This window comes from Gobio gobio, assembly GCF_949357685.1.
Source record: "Gobio gobio genome assembly, chromosome: 10".
Taxonomy (NCBI): domain Eukaryota; kingdom Metazoa; phylum Chordata; class Actinopteri; order Cypriniformes; family Gobionidae; genus Gobio; species Gobio gobio.
The window spans coordinates 51193502-51215667 of record NC_137116.1 but is presented as its reverse complement, the minus strand read 5'-3'; the positions used below and the strand labels follow the sequence as shown (position 1 = coordinate 51215667).

Here is a 22166-nt window from a genome sequence, read left to right as displayed (position 1 = left end):
CCTTTTCAAAGGCTACTCCATCAATATACGCTATATTACCCATCAGGTTCGTCCCTGCAGTTTGCCAGTGATTTATAATTGCCTTAATTGCTCCTCTCGCAGCCACTGAAGGAGATTAATCAATCCTTAAATTCAAAATCCAGCCGGGGACAGTCGGAGAAACGGCCCTCGCCAACTCCTGCAAAGGGCACGCATCGCTTTTAATTCGTAGCCGTGCCTGCTGCTACCGTGGAAATGGAGACTAACGCGAGTGTGTTAATGCACGTCTCCCACGGTTGCAAAATCACTAATCCCTGCCTAAACGGCATGAGGTTGAACGGCCGCACTCTTCCAAATGCCTTCCTTAGGCCTGCTTCACACATCAGGTATCTATGTACAGTAGCACTGCTGAGAAATCGCATTGTGCTTTCACATGGTGAGTGGTGAGCATCAGTGCATGTATTTTGAATTGTATTGTAAATTAACAATGAACCCCTAGATTAATAAAGGCAGTGAAGGAATGTTGCTCATTGTTAGTTCATGATATACACTCACCTAAAGGATTGTTAGGAACACCTGTTCAATTTCTCATTAATGCAATTATCTAATCAACCAATCACATGGCAGTTGCTTCAATGCATTTAGGGGTGTGGTCCTGGTCAAGACAATCTCCTGAACTGCAAACTGAATGTCAGAATGGGAAAGAAAGGTGATTTAAGCAATTTTGAGCGTGGCATGGTTGTTGGTGCCAGACGGGCCGGTCTGAATATTTCACAATCTGCTCAGTTACTGGGATTTTCACGCACAACCATTTCTAGGGTTTACAAAGAATGGTGTGAAAAGGGAAAAACATCCAGTATGCGGCAGTCCTGTGGGCGAAAATGCCTTGTTGATGCTAGAGGGCAGAGGAGAATGGGCCGACTGATTCAAGCTGATAGAAGAGCAACTTTGACTGAAATAACCACTCGTTACAACCGAGGTATGCAGCAAAGCATTTGTGAAGCCACAACACGCACAACCTTGAGGCGGATGGGCTACAACAGCAGAAGACCCCACCGGGTACCACTCATCTCCACTACAAATAGGAAAAAGAGGCTACAATTTGCACAAGCTCACCAAAATTGGACAGAATTTGGCGTAAACAGAATGAGAACATGGATCCATCATGCCTTTTTACCACTGTGCAGGCTGGTGGTGGTGGTGTAATGGTGTGGGGGATGTTTTCTTGGCACACTTTAGGCCCCTTAGTGCCAATTGGGCATTGTTTAAATGCCACGGCCTGCCTGAGCATTATTTCTGACCATGTCCATCCCTTTATGACCACCATGTCCCCATCCTCTGATGGCTACTTCCAGCAGGATAATGCACCATGTCACAAAGCTTGAATCATTTCAAATTGGTTTCTTGAACATGACAATGAGTTCACTGAACTAAAATGGCCCTCACAGTCACCAGATCTCAACCCAATAGAGCATCTTTGGGATGTGGTGGAACAGGAGCTTCGTGCCCTGGATGTGCATCCCACAAATCTCCATCAACTGCAAGATGCTATCCTATCAATATGGGCCAACATTTCTAAAGAATGCTTTCAGCACCTTGTTGAATCAATGCCAAGTAGAATTAAGGCAGTTCTGAAGGCGAAAGGGGGTCAAACACAGTATTAGTATGGTGTTCCTAATAATCCTTTAGGTGAGTCTAGGTAGTGAATTATCTAATGGCACAATTTGAACCTTATTGTAAAGTGTCACCACATAATGATCAAATGTGATGCAAAAATGATGTTTATTCAAAATATTTAAAGGGATAGTTCACCAAAAAATTGAAATTCTGTCATCCTTAATTCATCCACATATTTCCTTAAAACCTTGTATGACGTTATTTCTTTTGCAGAAGACAACGCATTAAAATGTCTGGGGGTTATTTGTCCATAAAAAGAAAGTCACCCAGTTCCAGTGTTATTTGGACCCCGGTTTATTGTATGGATAAAAACATTTCAAAACACATTCTTCAAAATATCTTCTTTTATGTTCAGTAGAAACAAAAGTTAGTCATACAGGTTTGGAATGACATGAGGGTGAGTAAATAAAGACTAGTTTCATTCTTTGGTGAACTATATTCCTTATAATTAATGATAATTCTATAATATGTTATATACACATTCAAAGGTTTGGGGTTGGAAAGATTTCTTTTGAAAGAAGTCTCTTACACTCTAAATAATGCTGGGTTAAAAATAACCCAAGTTGGGTTGAAAATAAACTAACCCAGTAATTGGGTTGTTTTAACCCAGCAATTGGGTTGTTTTAAGCAAACATTTAACCAAACCGCTGGGTTAAAACAATCCAATTGCTGGGTTAAAACAACATTTTTTAGAGTGTATGTTCATCAAGGCTGAATGTATCTGATCAAAAATACAGTAAAAACGGTAATATATTGAAAAATTATTGCAATTTTAAATACATTTTGCATGTAATTTATTCCTGTGATCAAAGCTGAATTTTCAGCATCATTACTCCAGTCTTCAGAGTCACATGATCCTTCAGAAATCATTCTAATGATGATTTGCTGCTCAAGAAACAATTCTTATTATTATCAATGTCAAAAAAAGTTGCTGCTGCTTAATATTTTTGTCAAAACTGTGATGCAAATTTTTTTTTTATGGAAATCTTTTGTAACATTGTCTCTTTTGTCTTTACTTAGCCTGACAAGCCAGACCCACATCAAGAGGTTGGGTCTGGGAACTCACCATTGGCAGGGCTCAATCTGAGGGGTGGGATGAACGGTTGTTTTTTTAATTCCCTCTGCACGCAATAGGATAACGCTACAACCAACCAGAGCAACGAAGAAGGTGAAGCGGAGCTAGTTGATAGATTAAACTTTTGCCGTATCCGGTCGGCAAAACTCCGAACCCATCTTCCTTTCTTAAGAATGACTTCAGTGCCGTTCTTGGTTCTTTTCTCAAAGAAAAGAAAAAAGAAAAAATGAAAATTCTGTCATTAATTACTCACCCTCATGTCGTTCGACACCCGTCAGACCTCCGTTCATCTTCGGAACACAAATGAAGATATTTTTGTTGAAAGCTGATGGCTGAGAAAGGCTTCAGATAGGCCTCCATTGGCATTCAGTACATTTATAATCCCAAGACCCATAAAGGCACTTAAAACGTCTTTACAAAGTCCATCTCACCACAGTGGCTCTACAATAATTTTACGATGCGACGACAATAGTTTTTGTGCGCAAAAAAAAATCAAAATAACACCTTTATCCAACTTGTTCTTGTCTTCCGTGTGTGCCTCCACGACGCATGCGCGAGAATATGACGTAGGGCCAGCGTTCGGGAATCCATGAAATGCACACTTAAGCCCCAGTTTGAGAACTACGCCGAGACCTAAAGCACGATCAATGTAGAATTCAACAGCTTAGACACGCGCGTCTTCCTCTGCTTGTAAACAAATCGCTTCTGGGTCATCTGTCCGAACGCCGGATCTGCGTCATATTCTCACGCATGCGGCGTGGAGGCACACACAGAAGACAAGAACAAGTTGGATACCCTTTAACTCCAAGTCTTCCAGAGTCGCGGCCAAAGCCGATTCGAAAGACTGCTGTTCGCCAGCTTTTTTGTTTACAAGTAGGACGCGGAACAGCCGCAACTCTGCCGTCATTATGTTAAGCCCGCCCACCAGCTCTATGCACGATGTGATTGGCCTGACCAGAGTTTGGTTTTTCCAGCTCGCAAGCCAACGGAGAGTTGCTAGACGCCTTAAAAATAAAAGTATGGCTGTATATGACCTGTTATTATGGGGGCCCGAAAAAAATATGTGCAGGAACAGGCGTTGCCATTTCCTGTCAGTTATCTTGTTCCTTTTTCTTTTTTTTGAGAGAGAGAGAGGATGGGATAGGGCAGTTTGTAACAGATAATGGCAGAGCTGTATTTACTCTTTGAAAGAGTAAATAGTGTTACGGTTAATAATATTGTCTCTGTTAAGCACTTTTTACCTCCTGCAACGTGAACACCTGGAGCAGTAGCATCATTTACGCTAATGATAGCTAATCTGCTCAATTAGCAAAGTACACATTTGTAATCTGGGCCTCTTTGCTAGCAGGCAAGTTTACATACTCTTCATCTTCCTCTTGCACACTAATGCCCTACGACATTCGCAGTACTGTGGCAGCACAATCCCCTGTGGTAACATGCTAACAGAGGAGCTGTTTCATCCGATTGTTTGCAGACACAAGAAATGGCTTCTTCTTTCCAGACGTCCCTCTCCCTCTGTCTCATTCTGCTTCTTCCCGTCTTTACCACAGGAGACCGCATTCACCTTTTTAGCCCATTAATTAGCATGAACAGTTAATAGTGCCTCCCACAATAGCTGCCTCAGCAGTTTTTTCTCAGAGTTGGTGTCACCAAATCAATATCAAGTCGAGCATAAAGCACTAGAGAAACTCAGTTGTAAAAAGCAGGCCTGTGCGGTCATGGCTGCTTCTCTCAATGATTTTTCTGTTAGAAGAAAGCCATCTCTGCACCAATATGCATAATACCATGCAATTTTGTTTTCTGTACATTATGATTATACGATATGACACCAGTGAGATCAGGTTTTGGTGGATATGCATTTGTTCTGTCAGCCTGTATTATATCAACTTGTTTTTTTAAAGCAGAATTCCTGTTAAAAAAATTGCTTTACCCGTGATTCTGATGAGAAATCTCTACCAATCAGAGAACTCTTGAGCGACCCGCCCACTCCAATGAAGCACTGCAAATGATGTAATTGAGTCCATTTCTCTACTCTATCAAACTTCTTTAATATTTGCATGCATAATATGCATACACTGAACAAAATTATAAACACAACACTTCTGTTTTTGCCCCCATTTTTCATGAGCTGAACTCAAAGATCTAAGACTTTTTCTATGTACACAAAAGGCTTATTTCTCTCAAATATTGTTCACAAATCTGTCTAAATCTGTGTTAGTGAGCACTTCTCCTTTGCCGAGATAATCCATCCACCTCACGTGTGGCATATCAAGATGCTGTTCAGAAAGCATGATTATTGCACTGGTATGCCTTAGGCTGGCCACAATAAAAGGCCACTCTATATATATTGTTTCTATATACAAAATTGTTATCTTTAAATCAATCGTTTTGTATTTCTCCATCATTTTTATTTTATGTAATTCACAATGCTGCATGGGATTGTAGTTCTGTCTCTTATTAAAGTTGGGGTAACACTTTATTTTACAGTGTCCTTGTTACATGTATTTAGGGTTAGTTGCTTGTAATTATGCTGAAGTTTCTGTAAGTCCAGGTTGTTAATTAATATTACTCAGTCAATACTTAAATATATAATTACAGTGTAACACAAGGGCACCTTAAAATAAAGGTTTGCAGATTATTTTAAGGTGTCATTGTTAAAGTGTAATTATATATTTAAGTACTGAGTAATATTGATTAACAACATGTACGGTTAAGGTAGGATTAGGGTTTTGTTTAGGGTAAGTTGCATGTAATTATGCGTAATTTACTGTTATTACTATGGTAAGTACATGTAACATATGTTACAAGGACACTGTAAAATAAAGTGTTACCATAAGTGTAACCAAGTTGTTAAGTTTACAGTCTTTTTGTCTGATTTTTAAAAACTTTTTTGTTGTGTTTCACTGTTTGACCTCGTAGCTGGTCATTTTATGTTCATGGCCAGACTGTCCTCCTTATTACAACCTTTAATTACGTTTTAAAGTCATGCGCCCTCTAGCTGGCGTAAAAATAATGACAGTGTCGTGTTACGTCTGCCGTCATTCATGACGTATGACTGTTGTTACCAATCGAAAGGCGCGTTCATTTAAATGCAATGTGTGGACTTTTTTACCACCATTTGTCATATTTCCATTTACCAAAAATCTTTTTTTTTATTAACAACTACAACCACCCCACCCTAAACCTACCCAGTGATTTATAGTGCGTATATACTTTATGAGCACATGTTCCCTGGGATCGAACCCACGATTGCATAATTACATGATGTTGTATTTTACAATGCTCTATCAATTGAGCTATGCAAAACCCAAAATATGGCGCAAATAAAAGGAAACAAAGCATTCAAATGAAAGTGTCCTGTTGTCGATAGGGGCGCAACTCAAGTAAACGCTCCTATGGGTCATATTTCAGGGAAGTGACAACGACATATATAGGCGTATTGGTTGGAAGACATGTTGTTCGTGGCTTATAATTGTTCAATAAAGACTTTTTTTAAATCCCTGTGGGAAAAATACTTCCGGAACCAAGTCTGCTGAAAAAGTGGCACTGTTTTACTCTGTGTCATCATTGATATGCCAATTATACTGCACTTGGGGGTTAAACAACTTTTTTTAAAGTTGACATTTATGTGATGAAAGTCAAGTCAACTAATCACTGATGACATCCTTAATGAACAAATAAGCCTGAACTTCAAGCTGAGACTCGAACGCTGGTTGCCTTGTGCACATCTATGGCGTATGACACAGCGCTGCACACAAGACTATTGCTCCTACATAACAGCTTATTTTTATCAGTTATTTTGTCCTTGGGTTGTTATATATCTTACAGATTGCTGCTCGTTCTAAATCAGATACAGATAAAGTAGCACAGTAAAGATTACATTACTGAGAGAGCGATTGGGTGTGAATTCATTCTACCTGGCAGTGTCTCTCTACTAATAGTGAAGCTGTGGGTTTTATTTACTAAGAAATATATGCTAGAACTTTTCAGTTTCTAAGCAATTTTATTGATAAATCACAGAACAGTGTTGACAAATATATTTCTGCGCTACTGAATGATTCTGTGTGCGTCACAATGCAGCAGCGCTTTCTTTTAAAACGGCGATTAACTTGCATGTAAAATAAGCTGTTGAAAACATGCATTCACCCCATGGGTGTTGGAACTATTGTATGTGGGTGGGACAAGACCCACCCACTTTTTACAAGCAATGATATTGGACCCACTCACTTTTATCGTCTCTAATTCAGCACGTGTCTGTTTACCTACCCCTAACCGATAAACACGTTAAACGCTTTATTTCCACTTTTCTAATATTTTCTTCATTTCTATTGAAAATAAATGCCTTTCTGGTCTGATATGTGATGGGAAAAGGGAGTAGAGTGAGTTCGGCAAAAGGCGGATTTGAACCTCGGGTTGATTTGTGTCAAAACTTGATGCCATGCATCTTACCCCTACACCATTGCCACTCTCAATGAAACAGTGATTTCCGTAATTTTGTCTTTCCCAACCAGACGTTTAGCAAACAAGGCAGTATATTTGTACTTAATGTAAATGCCATCTACTCCAGTAAAATGTGGGAGGACCCACCCACATCTAGATGGTATGATCAGATATGTTTTGTGGAGCGCTCTTAAGTATGCATTAATTTGTCATTTTAACTGTTGGAAGCTGAGGGCAAAAGTGGACTTCAAAGATGTCTTATCCTGTTGCACCCTATAGGCCATGATCAGCGACTAGTCGACATCAAGCTTAAAGTGTCATGGTAGAGCATTAAAGTCGACTAGTCTGTGCAAGCCCTATGCTGCACATGGCTAAATTACAATTTGTTGGCTCATGCTGGCTGAAAGAAGAAGACTTTTTGGATCAAGGTCATTTTTAGTACAATTGTAATAATGGGAACTCTAATGAACATTGTATTTATCTTGCCTTGTCATGTCGACAAGTTCTTCATTTGACACTGGAGGACTCCTGCTCAAACTTTCAGACACTTCATCTGAGGCTAAGATTCATCGCCAAAGCAATTAACCCGCTGTCGATCATGTCACACCAAGCAATCAAAGATAATTCCCAAAGTTTGTCTCATACAGCAAAGCTGTGGCAAAAATCATATACAGTAGTGTGCACTGAGCTTACGTGATAACACTCTCAGAATTCTCCTCACATCTCGAGAAGGAAGAATGTGTCTAGGATCTTGAAGAACAGAAATTGGAAAAAATCAAATCAAAAAAGCTTGCAGCCAGTTGCAGGATTGTCTTGTTTGCTTTTGCTGTTCTTGTTGTTTTCATTTAACAATGCGGCATGAGTGCTTAGCATTTAGATGACATGTTTGAGGAGAGGTGCAGCAGATCAGATGCACTGCGTGAAGGGTTTCGCAGATAGCGCCAGGCTTCCAGGGCGGAAAGGCATACGGGCAGGCGGGCACTGGGAAAACCAGCTCTACTCATAGAATCACGGGCACTGTCAACACCATTGTGAATGACGCGGTGACGAGCCAATCAGCACGGGTGCCAACGAACAGCTTAGAGTGCCTTCTGCATGCCAATGAGTGTAGCGGCTCCAAGAGCCACGAGCTTGCCAATGAGGGACTCGAAGTCTTGAGGGGTTAAGAGGTTTTTATAAACATTGAATGAGCAATTGGAAAGTTGGGAGTTTCTTCAACTTGATCTGAGAGGAAAGACTTCAAAAAAGCCCTGTGAAGTGCAGAATACAGGGCTGGCTAATTTGAGGCGATTTGAGAGAATAAACCAGACAGCAGAGGACTAGCATTAGCAGGATTGAGAGTACTGGAGACAGTCAGGCAGTGTTGGGTAGTGACAAACTAAAATCACTTCTAACTTGGCCATCTCTTTCAGTCGAAACACTGTATTTTATTGGATGGATGGATGGATGGATTGATGGGTGGATGGATGGATTGATGAATGGATGGATGGGTGGATGATGGATGGATGGATGGATGGGTGGATGGATGGATGGATGGGTGGGTGGATGGGTGGATGGGTGGGTGGGTGGGTGGGTGGATGGATGGGTGGGTGGATGGATGGATGGATGGATGGGTGGGTGGATGGGTGGATGGATGGGTGGGTGGATGGATGGGTGGGTGGGTGGATGGATGGGTGGATGGATGGGCGGGTGGATGGATGGGCGGGTGGGTGGGTGGGTGGGTGTATGGGTGGATGGATGGGTGGGTGGATGGATGGATGGGTGGATGGATGGATGGATGGGTGGGTGGATGGGTGGGTTGGTGGGTGGGAGGATGGATGGGTGGGTGGATGGGTGGGTGGATGGATGGATGGGTGGGTGGGTGGATGGATGGATGGGTGGGTGGGTGGGTGGATGGATGGATGGGTGGATGGATGGGTGGGTGGGTGGATGGGTGGATGGATGGGTGGATGGATGGGTGGATGGATGGATGGGTGGGTGGGTGGGTGGGTGGGTGGATGGATGGGTGGATGGGTGGATGGGTGGATGGGTGGATGGATGGATGGATGGAATGGAATGGATGGGTGGATGGATGGGTGGGTGGATGGGTGGATGGATGGATGGATGGATGGGTGGGTGGGTGGATGGATGGATGGATGGATGGATGGATGGATGGATGGATGGATGGATGGGTGGGTGGAAGATAGATTGTGTTTGGATTGTGGGTCATTCTCAAGAAATGTTTATTTTCTGACTTTCAAATTTTCAGAAATCTAAGTGGTAAATATTAACATTTTGACATTGCTTCTAATTTTATTTACTTCATTTTTATTATTTTATTTTATTGTTAAGAAAGGGTTGCAAAACTGGTGATGAATTCTCAAAAAAAGATTATATAATCTCAGTTAAATAAATTATAATGTTTAAATTAAAATGAACCAATGATGTTAAAATTACCCATATGAAAAAAATGTATAACTTTTTTAAAACGGTCGGAAAATCACAATGTGCAGATTTGAACAGCCTCTTTACTCTAAACTTTGATCTTGGGAGTTTTAGTTTAGTCCTTGACATTGATCATTTGGTAACACTTTACAATAAGGTTGTATTAGTTAACGTTAGTTAATGCATTAGTTAACATGAACTAACCATGAACAACACCTCTGTTCAGCATTAGTTAATCTTTGTTAACGTTAGTTCATAAAAATACAGCTGTTCATGGTTTATTAATGTTAGTTCACAGTGCATTAACTAATGTTAGCAAGATTTTAATAATGCATTAATAAATGGTTTATAAGTGCAGTTCATTATTAGTTCATGTTAACTAATGTAGTTAACTAATGTTAGCTTATGAACCTTATTGTAAAGTGTTTCCGATCATTTTAATTTTTAATTTAAATTAAACTTAAATTATTAATTACATTTGGACGGGGGCAAACTTGTCAGACTTATTCGGACGGGATTAGTTTAACATGGGGAGGTGGGGGTAAAGTAATTTTACCTCAGGACGTCTGTAATGTTATTGGCCAATTCGCACGGGATAAGACATCTCAGTAAAACTAGCAGAAGTGGGAGGGGTAACTCGCTTTACGCACCACAGTAACCTCCTTGTCGTATGACGTTGCTTCCTGTTATCACGTGAGCAAACACGCCAACAAGAAAAACGCGAAACTGGAGCAGGGAGGAAACGCTGTGTTTAATCTCTGAATATTAAAAAAATCTTAAAAAACATTTTTAGATTATATGAATATTAAAAAATATTCTAATGTAATGCTAAAAGAAGTGTTGTGCCTCTAATAAGTGCTTTCAATCTTCTTTTTGGTTTAAATGGTATGCGGGAAATACTGGAGGTTTGCCACAGAGTTGTCCCGCCACCTACAACGCAACCGAGTGCTGTTTGAAGCGGCTCCATGCTTGCAAAACGTGCCAAAAACTACTTTTAAACAGTAAATGACGGAATTTTACCGTACATTTGTACAGCGGATCTATTCGAACGGGATTAGTATTACCCAAGGTCATTTTTCCGGACCTTTTTACAGAAGGTAAAAGTCTCCGTAATCTTTACTGACATTGTCCGTAATGATTACCGAGATGGCACATTCGGACGGGACTAAAATCACAGAGAACCTCCGGTAATAATTACTTTACCCCCACCTCCCCATGTTAAACTAATCCCGTCCGAATAGGGCTTTATAGTGAATAGTGAATAGTGAAGTGACGTGTGGCCAAGTATGGTGCTCTGCATTTAACCCATCCAAGTGAACACACACACACACACACACACACAGACACTGTGAACACACACCCAGAGCAATGGACAGCCATATTGCTGCGGTGCCCAGGGAGAGATGGGGGTTCGGTGCCTTGCTCAAGGGTCTCACCTCAGTCGTGGTATTGAGGGTGGAGGAGAGCGCTGGTTATCATTCCCCCCACCGACAATTCCTGCTGGAACTGAGACTCCAACCCACAACCTTCAGGTTCCGACTCTCTAACCATTAGGCCACGACTACCCCCAAATATACCCTGGAAAAAATAAAAAAAACTGTAATAGAAATGGTATTCCAGATAAAGGGCACAATAGGTTATTCAGGTTCATATTATTATGTCACCATACTTTTGACAATCACCCTTACACAGTTTTTCATGTTATTTGGTAGAATTGTAATGATGAAACATTTATGACATTTATTCATTCGTATATTAAGTAGAGACAACAGTCTAGCGAAGCATCTGACTTATTTCCTTTCTCTTTTTTTATAGCCTCTGCCCAAGGAGCCTTCCTAAAGGACTTCAGATTGCTGTGAGGAGGTGAGTGGTCCTTCAGTAAGATTATCTCCTATCTTGCTTTGTTTGCTTTTCCTTAGTAAGCCATCATTGTCTCTAAATCTAATATGCGATGACGGAGGTCGTCCAGCGAGCAGGTCCGAAGCAGAACAGCGACAAAACGCGGCGAGCGACAAGAGCGCTATCACAGCGTTTGCTTTAAAGCAACATGACAGATACAGAGCACAGGTACAGAGGTGGAATAAGGCAGAGCAGAAATCGAGTGGAAATCTTATCATTTATCCAGCCAATTGTGCCCCGGCGGCGTTGATGAAGTTGTGTTAAGAGTGACGCACCTGATCAGCGGAAGGGCTAAAGCAGGATTAGAGGGCAGCTGGGGGCGCCGGTTTTGCCGCGGATCGGGAGATGAAGGGAGAAGATGATGTTGCGGGACGTGAGCTGAAACCCAAAATCCCTTGCGCTCTGCCTCAGTAGCGATTGCAGATGGCCTGACGGTAGCATAGATGGAGATACGGTTATATTTAACAAGATATATTTACATGCCAGCTGTTGTTTGTCTTTCCGTCATGCTTCAAGCGATTCCCATAGAGTGTACATGGCTTGGGAAAGGCTAGTTTTGCAGTGCGGGATAATAATATGAGGACAGGAATTTGCATAAATGCATGTTAATCCTTGAGGCAATTAGCACCTGTCAGTTCCACAGCAATAGCTTTCCAATCTTTTCATTACATGGCAAAATAAAGTGCTGAATATTGTTATAAAACCAACGGCAACACCAGTTTTTCTGTATTGAATAGTATCCTTTGGGAAACAATGCCTTTTCACGCCAGCGTAATTCCAACAGTCAAAGCTATATCGGAGTTGAACATGCCTTTATTTCTTTGAAAAGCACTTTATTAAAAAGCTAGTCATAAGGGAAGACTTTTTATTGAAAAGCTCCATTTTAAAAGGGTCCAGAGTGAGCACTTAAGGAACATCTCAGAGGGAAGCTGTTGTATAAGACTTCTGGGGCGGATTGTAGGCTTTGTGGACTCCACAGCGGTTCTAGAAAATGAAATTCTGTACGGCCGTTCTGGTTCATGCCAATGTTATCAACATTTCCAGCATAGTGCGTCCTCCTCTCTCAAGAGAACGGCACATGTATCGCAGGCAATCACGGATTGATGGAGAAACAGCAAAGAGGGAGCACCATAAATATTTACTTGGAGAGGAACTGAAATGTACGAAATTGTGTTCTGATTTTGGCAATTACATTGCCGTGCATTAAAAATTGATCTGGGTAATGTGGGGCAATGTATGATTTACAAATCCCAATTGCGAGTTATTTATGAATTATAAATTCTGGGGATTGTTAGTTAAACAGCAATGAACTGATATGATTTTTTTTCTTCCTCTAACTCGGGAATTCATAAACTTACTGCCATAAAAAGTGAGATAATTGCATAATTGCTTTCAATTCACCTATTAAGATGGATGTTAAATGCTTAGTTTAGTGAAGATCAACATGCAGGCTAAATGCTGAAAGCCGGTAGCCTTGACATCCTGCTTCCTTTACGGTTATTATTTTTGGAAAACATTTTGACATTTCAATGTCTTTCGTAAAAAATTTGAGTGAATATCATTTATGCTCTACCCTGGAACTGGAACACTTCTTTAGCTCAAACTGTTTAACATGGCTCTGGCAACTCATGAGTTCGATTCCCAGGAAATGCATGAAGTGCTCATATACCGTACCTCGAATGCATTAATGTAATGTAAGTCGCATTGGATAAAAGTGTCTGCTAAATGCATAAATGTAACTGTCACATCAATATTGCTAATGAGTAGTGTAAAAACCTGCTAGCAAGCCGTAGTGATCGGACAAATCACGGATGCAGAATCCAAATCTATGTTTGGAAAATATGTTTTACTTGAATCAAAAGATAATTGTATCTTTTGTACCATTCACTTAAATCTTAAATCTATTATATAAGTTGGCAAGGGTGGAACTCTTCACCACTGAACAACTTTTCTGAATGTTTTCATTCTGTAAGGGCCCACTGATTAGCACTTTTTAAATTAATTGATTACTTGAATGCGGTAGTTCACTATTATTTTTTTCATACCTCCTGGAGAATAATCTGAACTACCATATGCAGTTTCATAATTAATGCAAGTTATGCGCAATGTATAATTAATTCTAGAATGAAGATCATGGTAACCCACTAGTAATGTCTCAAGAATTTCCAAATCCTTCAGAGAAGGAATTACTTATTATTTGGATCAGTATTCTAAAGTGAAAAGCATGATAACTCCCTAATAATAACCAAAGTCATTGTAAACTTTTAACCCCTGGTTTCACAAACAAGGCTTAAGCTAGTCCCAGACTAAAATGCATGTTTGAGTTGTTTTAACTGAAAGCAACTCGCACTGAAATATCTTAAAATATGTCAATGCCATTGTTTTGTCTCAAGATGCACACCAATAATGATATTTTTTAAGGCATGTTTGCAAAAGCTACTTAAATGCCCTAATTGAACTAAGGCTTAATCCTGGCTTAATCTAAGCCCTGTCTGTGAAACCGGGCCTAAATGTTTTTGTAAGGTTTTAGACAGCAATGACTCAAGTCTTACTATATCCTCTAGATATCCTTCTAAAGAAATTACTAATTATTATTTGGAACAGTATTCTAAAGTGAAAAACATGAGAACCCACTAGTAATGACTGAAGTGTTACCAAATCCGTCAGAAGCAGTTACTATCCAAAAACCTTGCAAAAGCCTCAAAAACTTGCAATGACTTCAGTCATTAGGGAGTTAGAATATGGTTCCAAATAAGTAATTCCTTGTATTTGGAAATACTAGTAGGTAACATTGATCTTCACTTTAGAATGAATTATGCATTACTCGCTTTAAATACACTCTTAGAAAAAAGTTACAGTGGACCTTTAAAGGTACACAATTGGTCAAGGTACACAATCGTTTTGCTCTACGTAGAGGTACAAAAATGTACCATTAAAGGGTTAGTTCACCCAAAAATGAAAATAATGTAATTTATTCCTCACCCTCATGCCGTTCCACACCCGTAAGGCCTCCCTTCATCTTCGGAACACAAATGAAGATATTTGTGTTGAAATCCGATGTCTCAGTGCGGCCTGCATAGCCAGCAATGACATTTCCTCTCTCAAGATCCATTAATGTACTAAAAACATATTTAAATCAGTCCATGTGAGTACAGTGGTTCAATATTAATATTATAAAGTTACGAGAATATTTTCGGTGCGCCAAAAAAACAAAATAATGGGTTATATAATGATGGCCGTTTTTAAAACACTGCTTCATGAAGCTTTGAACCGTTATGAATCAGCGTATCGAATCAGCGGTTCTCAGCGCCATAGTCACATGATTTCAGCAGTTTGGCGGATTGACATGCGATCCGAATCATGATTCAACACACTGATTCATAACGCTCCGAATCATGATTCAACACGCTGATTCATAACGCTCCGAATCATGATTCAACACGCTGATTCATAACGCTCCGAATCATGATTCAACACGCTGATTCATAACGCTCCGAATCATGATTCAACACACTGATTCATAACGCTCCGAATCATGATTCAACACGCTGATTCATAACGCTTCGAATCATGATTCAACACGCTGATTCATAACGCTCCGAATCATGATTCAACACGCTGATTCATAACGCTTCGAATCATGATTCAACACGCTGATTCATAACGCTCCGAATCATGATTCAACACGCTGATTCATAAAGCTCCAAATCATGATTCAACATGCTGATTCATAACGCTCCGAATCATGATTCAACACGCTAATTCATAACGCTCCGAATCATGATTCAACCCGCTGATTCATAACGCTTCGAATCATGATTCAACATGCTGATCCATAACGCTCCAAATCATGATTCAACACGCTGATTCATAACGCTCCGAATCATGATTCAACACGCTGATTCATAACGCTGCGAATCATGATTCTACACGCTGATTCATAACGCTTCGAATCATGATTCAACACGCTGATTCATAACGCTCCAAATCATGATTCAACACGCTGATTCATAACGCTCTGAATCATGATTCAACACGCTGATTAATAACGCTCCGAATTATGATTCAACACGCTGATTCATAGCACTCCGAATTATGATTCAACACGCTGATTCATAACACGCTGATTCATAACGCTCCGAATTATGATTCAACACACTGATTCATAATACGCTGATTCATAACGCTCCGAATTATGATTCAACACGCTGATTCATAACACGCTGATTCATAACGCTCCGAATTATGATTCAACACGCTGATTCATAACGCTCCGAATCATGATTCAACACGCTGATTCATAACGCTCCGAATTATGATTCAACACGCTGATTCATAACGCTCCGAATCATGATTCAACACGCTGATTCATAACGGTCCGAATCATGATTCAACACGCTGATTCATAACGCTCCGAATCATGAGTCAACACGCTGAGTCATAATGCTCCGAATTATGATTCAACACACTGATTCATAACGCTCCGAATCATGATTCAACACGCTGATTCATAACGCTCTGAATCATGATTCAACACGCTGATTCATAACGCTCCGAATCATGATTCAACACGCTGATTCATAACGCTCCGAATTATGATTCAACACGCTGATTCATAACGCTCCGAATCATGATTCAACGCGCTGATTCATAACGCTCCGAATCATGATTCAACACGCTGATTCATAACGCTCCGAATTATGATTCAACACACTGATTCATAACGCTCCGAATCATGATTCTACACGCTGATTCATAACGCTCCGAATTATGATTCAACACGCTGATTCATAATGCTCCGAATCATGATTCAACACGCTGATTCATAACGCTCTGAATCATGATTCAACACGCTGATTCATAACACTCCGAATCATGATTCAACACACTGATTCATAACGCTCCGAATCATGATTCAACACGCTGATTCATAACGCTCCGAATCATGATTCAACACGCTGATTCATAACGCTCCGAATCATGATTCAACATGCTGATTCATAATGCTCCGAATCATGATTCAACACGCTCATTCATAATGCTCCGAATCATGATTCAACACGCTGATTTATAACGCTCCGAATCATGATTCAACACACTGATTCATAACGCTCCGAATCATGATTCAACACGCTGATTCATAATGCTCCGAATCATGATTCAACACACTGATTCATAACGCTCCAAATCATGATTCAACACGCTGATTCATAACGCTCCGAATCATGATTCAACACGATGATTCATAACGGTTTCGAATCTTCATGAAGCAGTGTTTTGAAATGGGCCACCATTATTTAGGGGGTTTTTGGTGCATTAAAATATTCTTGTGGCTTTATAATATTAATATTGAACCACTGTACTCACATGAACTGATTTAAATATGTTTTTTAGTACATTAATGGATCTTGAGAGAGGAAATGTCATTGATGGCTATGCAGGCCGCACTGAGCCTTCAGATTTCAACACAAATATCTTCCTTTGTGTTCCAAAGATGAACGGAGGTCTTGCGGGTGTGGAACTGCATGAGGGTGAGGAATAAATTACATTAGTTTCATTTTTGAGTGAACTAACCCTTTAAGGGTACCACCCCAGTGACGGCTACTTTGTACCTTAAAAGGTACAATTTTGTACTCTTTTTTTTTTTCAGAGTGTAAGAAACTGTATAGTCCTCTGGGAGGTATGAAGAAAATAGTTAGTGATTAGCTAATACTGAAGCACCATTGCTTACTAATTCATTAATCAGAGCTTCTTGTCTTAAAAGTTTCCAAAAGGGGGGTTTCACAGAGATGCCATAGAACAGTGGTTCCCAACCTGGGGTCCCACAGTTTGCAGGGGGGAGCGCGAGAGTTTATATGCTTTGTGGTCAAACATGGATACGAAAAACCTTTTTGTATAGTTTCTAGGAATGCTCCAAATGATCGGCCACTTATCCAAAAATGTTGACAATTACTTCCTTTGATACTAAACATGTTCTCTCAGCTTGCCGAACATATTTTTATGACGCAAAAGTCGCAAGCTTGCTCACGCCAGCTGCGGCAAAAATGAAAAGATCAGCAACGGCTGCGTCTCTGTGATAGTCAGAGTACAATAATAACGCTGTGAAAAGATATGTATGAAATCCAGAATGCTACCACTCTCTTCTGAACTCTTTCCCACACACGGTATAGGGTGACCACCATCAAACAAACCAAATGTGGGACAATTACTAAGTTTGTGTGGGACAATGTGGGACATGTTACCGACACTAAAACATAACCTGAAACTGTTACATAATATCTATCTAACTTAATAAAAACATATGTATTCTGCCTTTCAGATGATAAAAATACTTTGTTCTTTAGTCCCTTCCAGAAAACACCATTACATCACAATGTAACATTGTACATGTCATTTAAATTCAACATCACTGAGCCCAAAGGCAGCAGGCAGCAGATCTGACCAAGTCCAATAATGAACAAATAAATTATAAAGCAACATGAAATTAGTTCATTGACAGTCTTATATATTATATTATATATTAAGAATATAGCCAATTTACCGAATTATCCATTTGTACATGGAACGAATCCGCTCCACATTTTGATTGACAGCCGTCACAACCTATAGCGACCGTGTTTACTCCTTTCTTTTCAACCATTGGATAGGATTTTAGAAACGGCTGTTGTTGTATTTGTGAAAGGCGGGATGTTACGTCTGACGAAGCGCTGTTAAATATGTCTAGGTGAAAAACGATGCCGCAAAAAGAATAAATGAAACGCTTTCTTAAAAAGGCAAAAGAACGCATGCGTTATATGATAATAAATTAAAAACCAACAGACTGATGAAAATGCGGGACATTTTCTCAATATGCGGCGTGCGGGACAAGGGGTGAAAATGCTGTGCGGTACAACGCAAAGCGGGACGGGTGGTCACCCTAACACGGTAGCGTGTTCATTAGAGTTTCAGGTGAAGGGTTGCCAGTAGAGATGCACCGGTCTACCGACCATCAATCAGAATCGGCCAGTTCCGTTTTTTGTTTTATTTCGCCCAGACTTGCACACAAAAGGCATAGCAATCATTTCCCCAAATGTAATTTGTGTGGACGTTAACAGAGGCCAGAGACAGGACATTCTGAAGACGGACGCAAAGAGAAAAGCAGAGAAAATACTAAAGCCTACCGGGTTTGGAAAAGTGGAACATTAAATTGGGGTGGGGGCTTATATGAATGCATTTGGGAACTAACTTACTTCACAAAAGTTTCGATGACATTTTCTTTTAATCGTACCTCTGTATGATGCCTATTAAAGTAGTGTTTATATAAGCACAGCATTGGTGTTGCTTTGTTTACAGAGGTAACCAAGGAAACTCTATACACTGCAAAAATGCTTTTCTTTTTTAGTAGCTATTATTGTCTTGTTTCCAGTTTAAATATCTAAGAATTCTTCAATCAGGATGCTTTTACTAGATAAGTAAAATATGTTTTCTTGTTTTCTGGAAAATCAAATCAAAATGAAGTGAGTTTTTGCTTAAATCTGCCAAAGGGGTAAGAAAAATAATCTTGTTTCTGTTTGAAATCTTGTTTCTAGTTTTTTTTCTTACCCCTTTGGCAGATAATTGTGCTTGTTTTATGCATTTTCATGGTCCTCAGGGTTTCTTACATGTAAGGAGGGGGGGCTTCATGGACAAAAGGTTGGGAACCACTGCCATAGAAGAACTATTTTGGGTTCCCCAAAGAACCTTTCAGTGAACAGTTCTTAAAAGAACCCTTTTTTCTTAGTGTGAAGGACATTTTAATAATCTAAAGAATCTTTTGTGCAAGGGGAAGGTTCCATCGGTGTTAAAGGTTCTTTAAGGAATCATAAAGAACCTTTATTTTTAAGAGTGAGAATGTTAATATTTCGTACTGTGTAGTTATTCATTAACGACAGAACAGTATTCTAAAGTGTTGTTAATTATGCACTTTGATTAAAATAGAACTGAGAACTGTACTAAAGCATGATTGTATTTAAAATAACAGAATGTCTTAGCAGGACAGCAGCTCGGAGGAAACGACGCTGATTAGCGCACAGGCAATGTACATTTGCATATTCGGTTTTAATTCTCTAAATGTGAATTAACACTCAGACAGACAACGGGTGGCATAATTTTCCCTTTATAAAACGTAATGGCGCCACACGATGTGCGCAGCCACGCTGGAAGGCCCGGGTGTAACAAAATAATCATTTTGCTAAAGCTTTCGTGCTAAAGAACACAGGCATTCACCTTCTGCCATTTGCATTTTTCAAAAGCATGCGCCTTTCAAAGCAGCCGCTCTTCAGAATGCTGTCATATAAAAATCATCATTCACTAAGTAAACACAAACAAAAGAGCCACACAAGATCAACAAACATGAAAAGACGAGGTAGGAAAAGGTAATGCATGTCTTTTTTCCTTGCCTTTGATCACGCCGCAAAATGCATTTCCCTAATGTCCTCTCCGCTGGTTTTCTCTTTGTGTGTGCACAGGTTTGCTGACATTCACAGGAGCGACGCCAAACAGGAATCATCCATCAGCCCCCACACATTCGTGTCCATCCTCTCATCTCGGAGCTAAAGATATCAGCTGCCCAAATCCACATCGCCCTCAAACAGGAAATGGAACCCGTGCGCCATGGTTACTGTCAGTCAAGCATCTCTAGGGTTACATGCAGGTCATCGAGTCCCAGCGGTCGCCATCATCTCACAGCAGGGGACACGCAGCATTTCTTAGTGAAACCTTGACATAATTGATCTTGAGGTACATTGGCTAGGAGAACATTTCACTCGCTTTCCAGGTAAGCAGACAGAGAAGACTGAGGTTATATAAGTTCCTTGCATACAGCAGCGAGGATGTAGCGTAAGAGCGATCTTGATGGACCCCAACTGCGTCTTCAGAGCAAGGACATGTCTTCGACGAAAGGCCAAGGATGTGCAGAGACCTTTAAACATACACCGGAGATCACCTCTTTGCAAAGGGATAACGTGTTTTCCTTTAAAAATTGCAGACGAATTGAGAAAAGCGGGCAAAAGCAGCAGATGACTGATGTATCCTGTAGATTTGCCTCACGTGGTTTGACCATATGGATTGTGTGCTGTTGAGCTCTGTCTGCGAATGGCAATGCACCGATGCCGTCAACTCTAATTATGGGTGATTTAAAAATTAGCAAACAATGTGTGGATGTCATCTGTCCCTTCCTCTCTGGGGCGTCTCTTTCACTCTCTGCTTTAAATGTATGTCTCTAATGGATATATAATTTCTATCAATACTTTATTTTGACTGTAAATTGCCACTTGCAATGGGGTGTTGACCTATATAGGAAATAAAGGGTGTGTCCATGTAAATGTGCTCAGCGCTTTGGGGAGTCTCTCCGTGGGCCGCACTGATTCACTGCTTAAAGTCAACATGAAATCATAATGCATCGTATTGAGTTTATTAATTCATTTTTAAGGTCTCTTACAACAGGTTTACATGCAAAAAATGTTTCATTTTCTCATAATAAACGTTGGAAATCATCACATTTTCAATAATTCTCAAACAATTCGACGGATGAATCAGTCTCTCTAAATCCCTCCTTTCCATGAGCTACTCTGCTCTGATTGGTCAGACGGCTCAGTCTCAGACGTCACGCCCACTGGCCGCTGGCTGAACGTCTGATGCATATGGCACACTTTTCTGGAAACACTTCAGGAGTTTCGAAGTCGTCATCTGATTGGTTGAATTCTATAGGATGTCCGGCGAGACGTGTGTTGCATTCTTTAATGGCCCGTCTGGAAATAAATGCCGTGACGCCAAACTCCTTTGTGGAAGAAGAACGCCGTCGTGTTTACGACTTTGACAATGCACGCTTAAAGCTACACTATGTAACTTTTCCGTCCACTAGAGATCGCCTGTTCAAAACAAAGGCGTAGTTTGATGACGGCACGTTTGAGCGCAGAATCTCGGGACATGTGGTCTTCACCTCACAGCCGGTGGGAAACAGTCAGGATAGGACTCGGGCAGAAATCATGTTCATGAATGCGATTATTAACATTACTGTAGTCTGAAGCAGAGCAGGAGCGAGTGTTGTGGAGCTGAGCAAGGCCGCAGGAGCGATTGAAGAGCGGGACTGTTATTATGGCATAGTCGCTGGCGGGACTTTTATTATGACACGGTTGCCGGCGGCACTTCCTCTTCTCCAGTGCTGAGTGTGAGGTAACGCAGCTCTGTTTATCGTATTAGATATATCTGAGTGTGTTGAAAAGGAAGTTATGACGTTCGCTCGGCGGCTGCTATGACACTTGTTCACACTGCAGTGAGAGTAAAGTGTTTCACTGAATAAAACCGGAGACCGAGGGTGGCGCAGATATGACGCAATCGACAGGCGACTCCCTCACACGCATAGCTCACACGTCCCGGCTCCTTGGTTAAAATAGCAATTTTCTCACGATTTACAAATAGTTGAAAACATTTGGGATATTCTAAGTACTCAACTGAACAAAATATATAACACTGGCCTAGTGGTTTCTGGATGTTTTACTGCAAAAATCCTACATAGTTCACCTTTAAAGGTGTCATGAACTGGCTTTTTACGTTTTTTTATAATGTCGTCTGATGTCAACTTATGACGTTCGCGTGGTTTTTACATTCAAAAACATCATAATGAATAAGTTATAGGCTATTTTCTACCCTGGTT

At 40.5% G+C, this 22166-nt stretch overlaps 1 protein-coding gene across 1 annotated transcript in view; it reads left to right on the top strand.

Moving 5' to 3' along the window:
• The window catches only part of tafa5l (TAFA chemokine like family member 5, like), a 75013-nt gene extending 53997 nt beyond the window's left edge, over positions 1–21016 (top strand). Inside the window, exons 5-6 of the mRNA XM_079827989.1 lie at positions 11411–11458; positions 19981–21016. Coding sequence (XP_079684115.1) covers positions 11411–11434 — 24 coding nt within the window. The 3' untranslated portion in view covers positions 11435–11458; positions 19981–21016. The remainder of the gene's footprint in view (positions 1–11410; positions 11459–19980) is intronic.
• The last annotated feature ends 1150 nt before the right edge of the window (positions 21017–22166 follow it).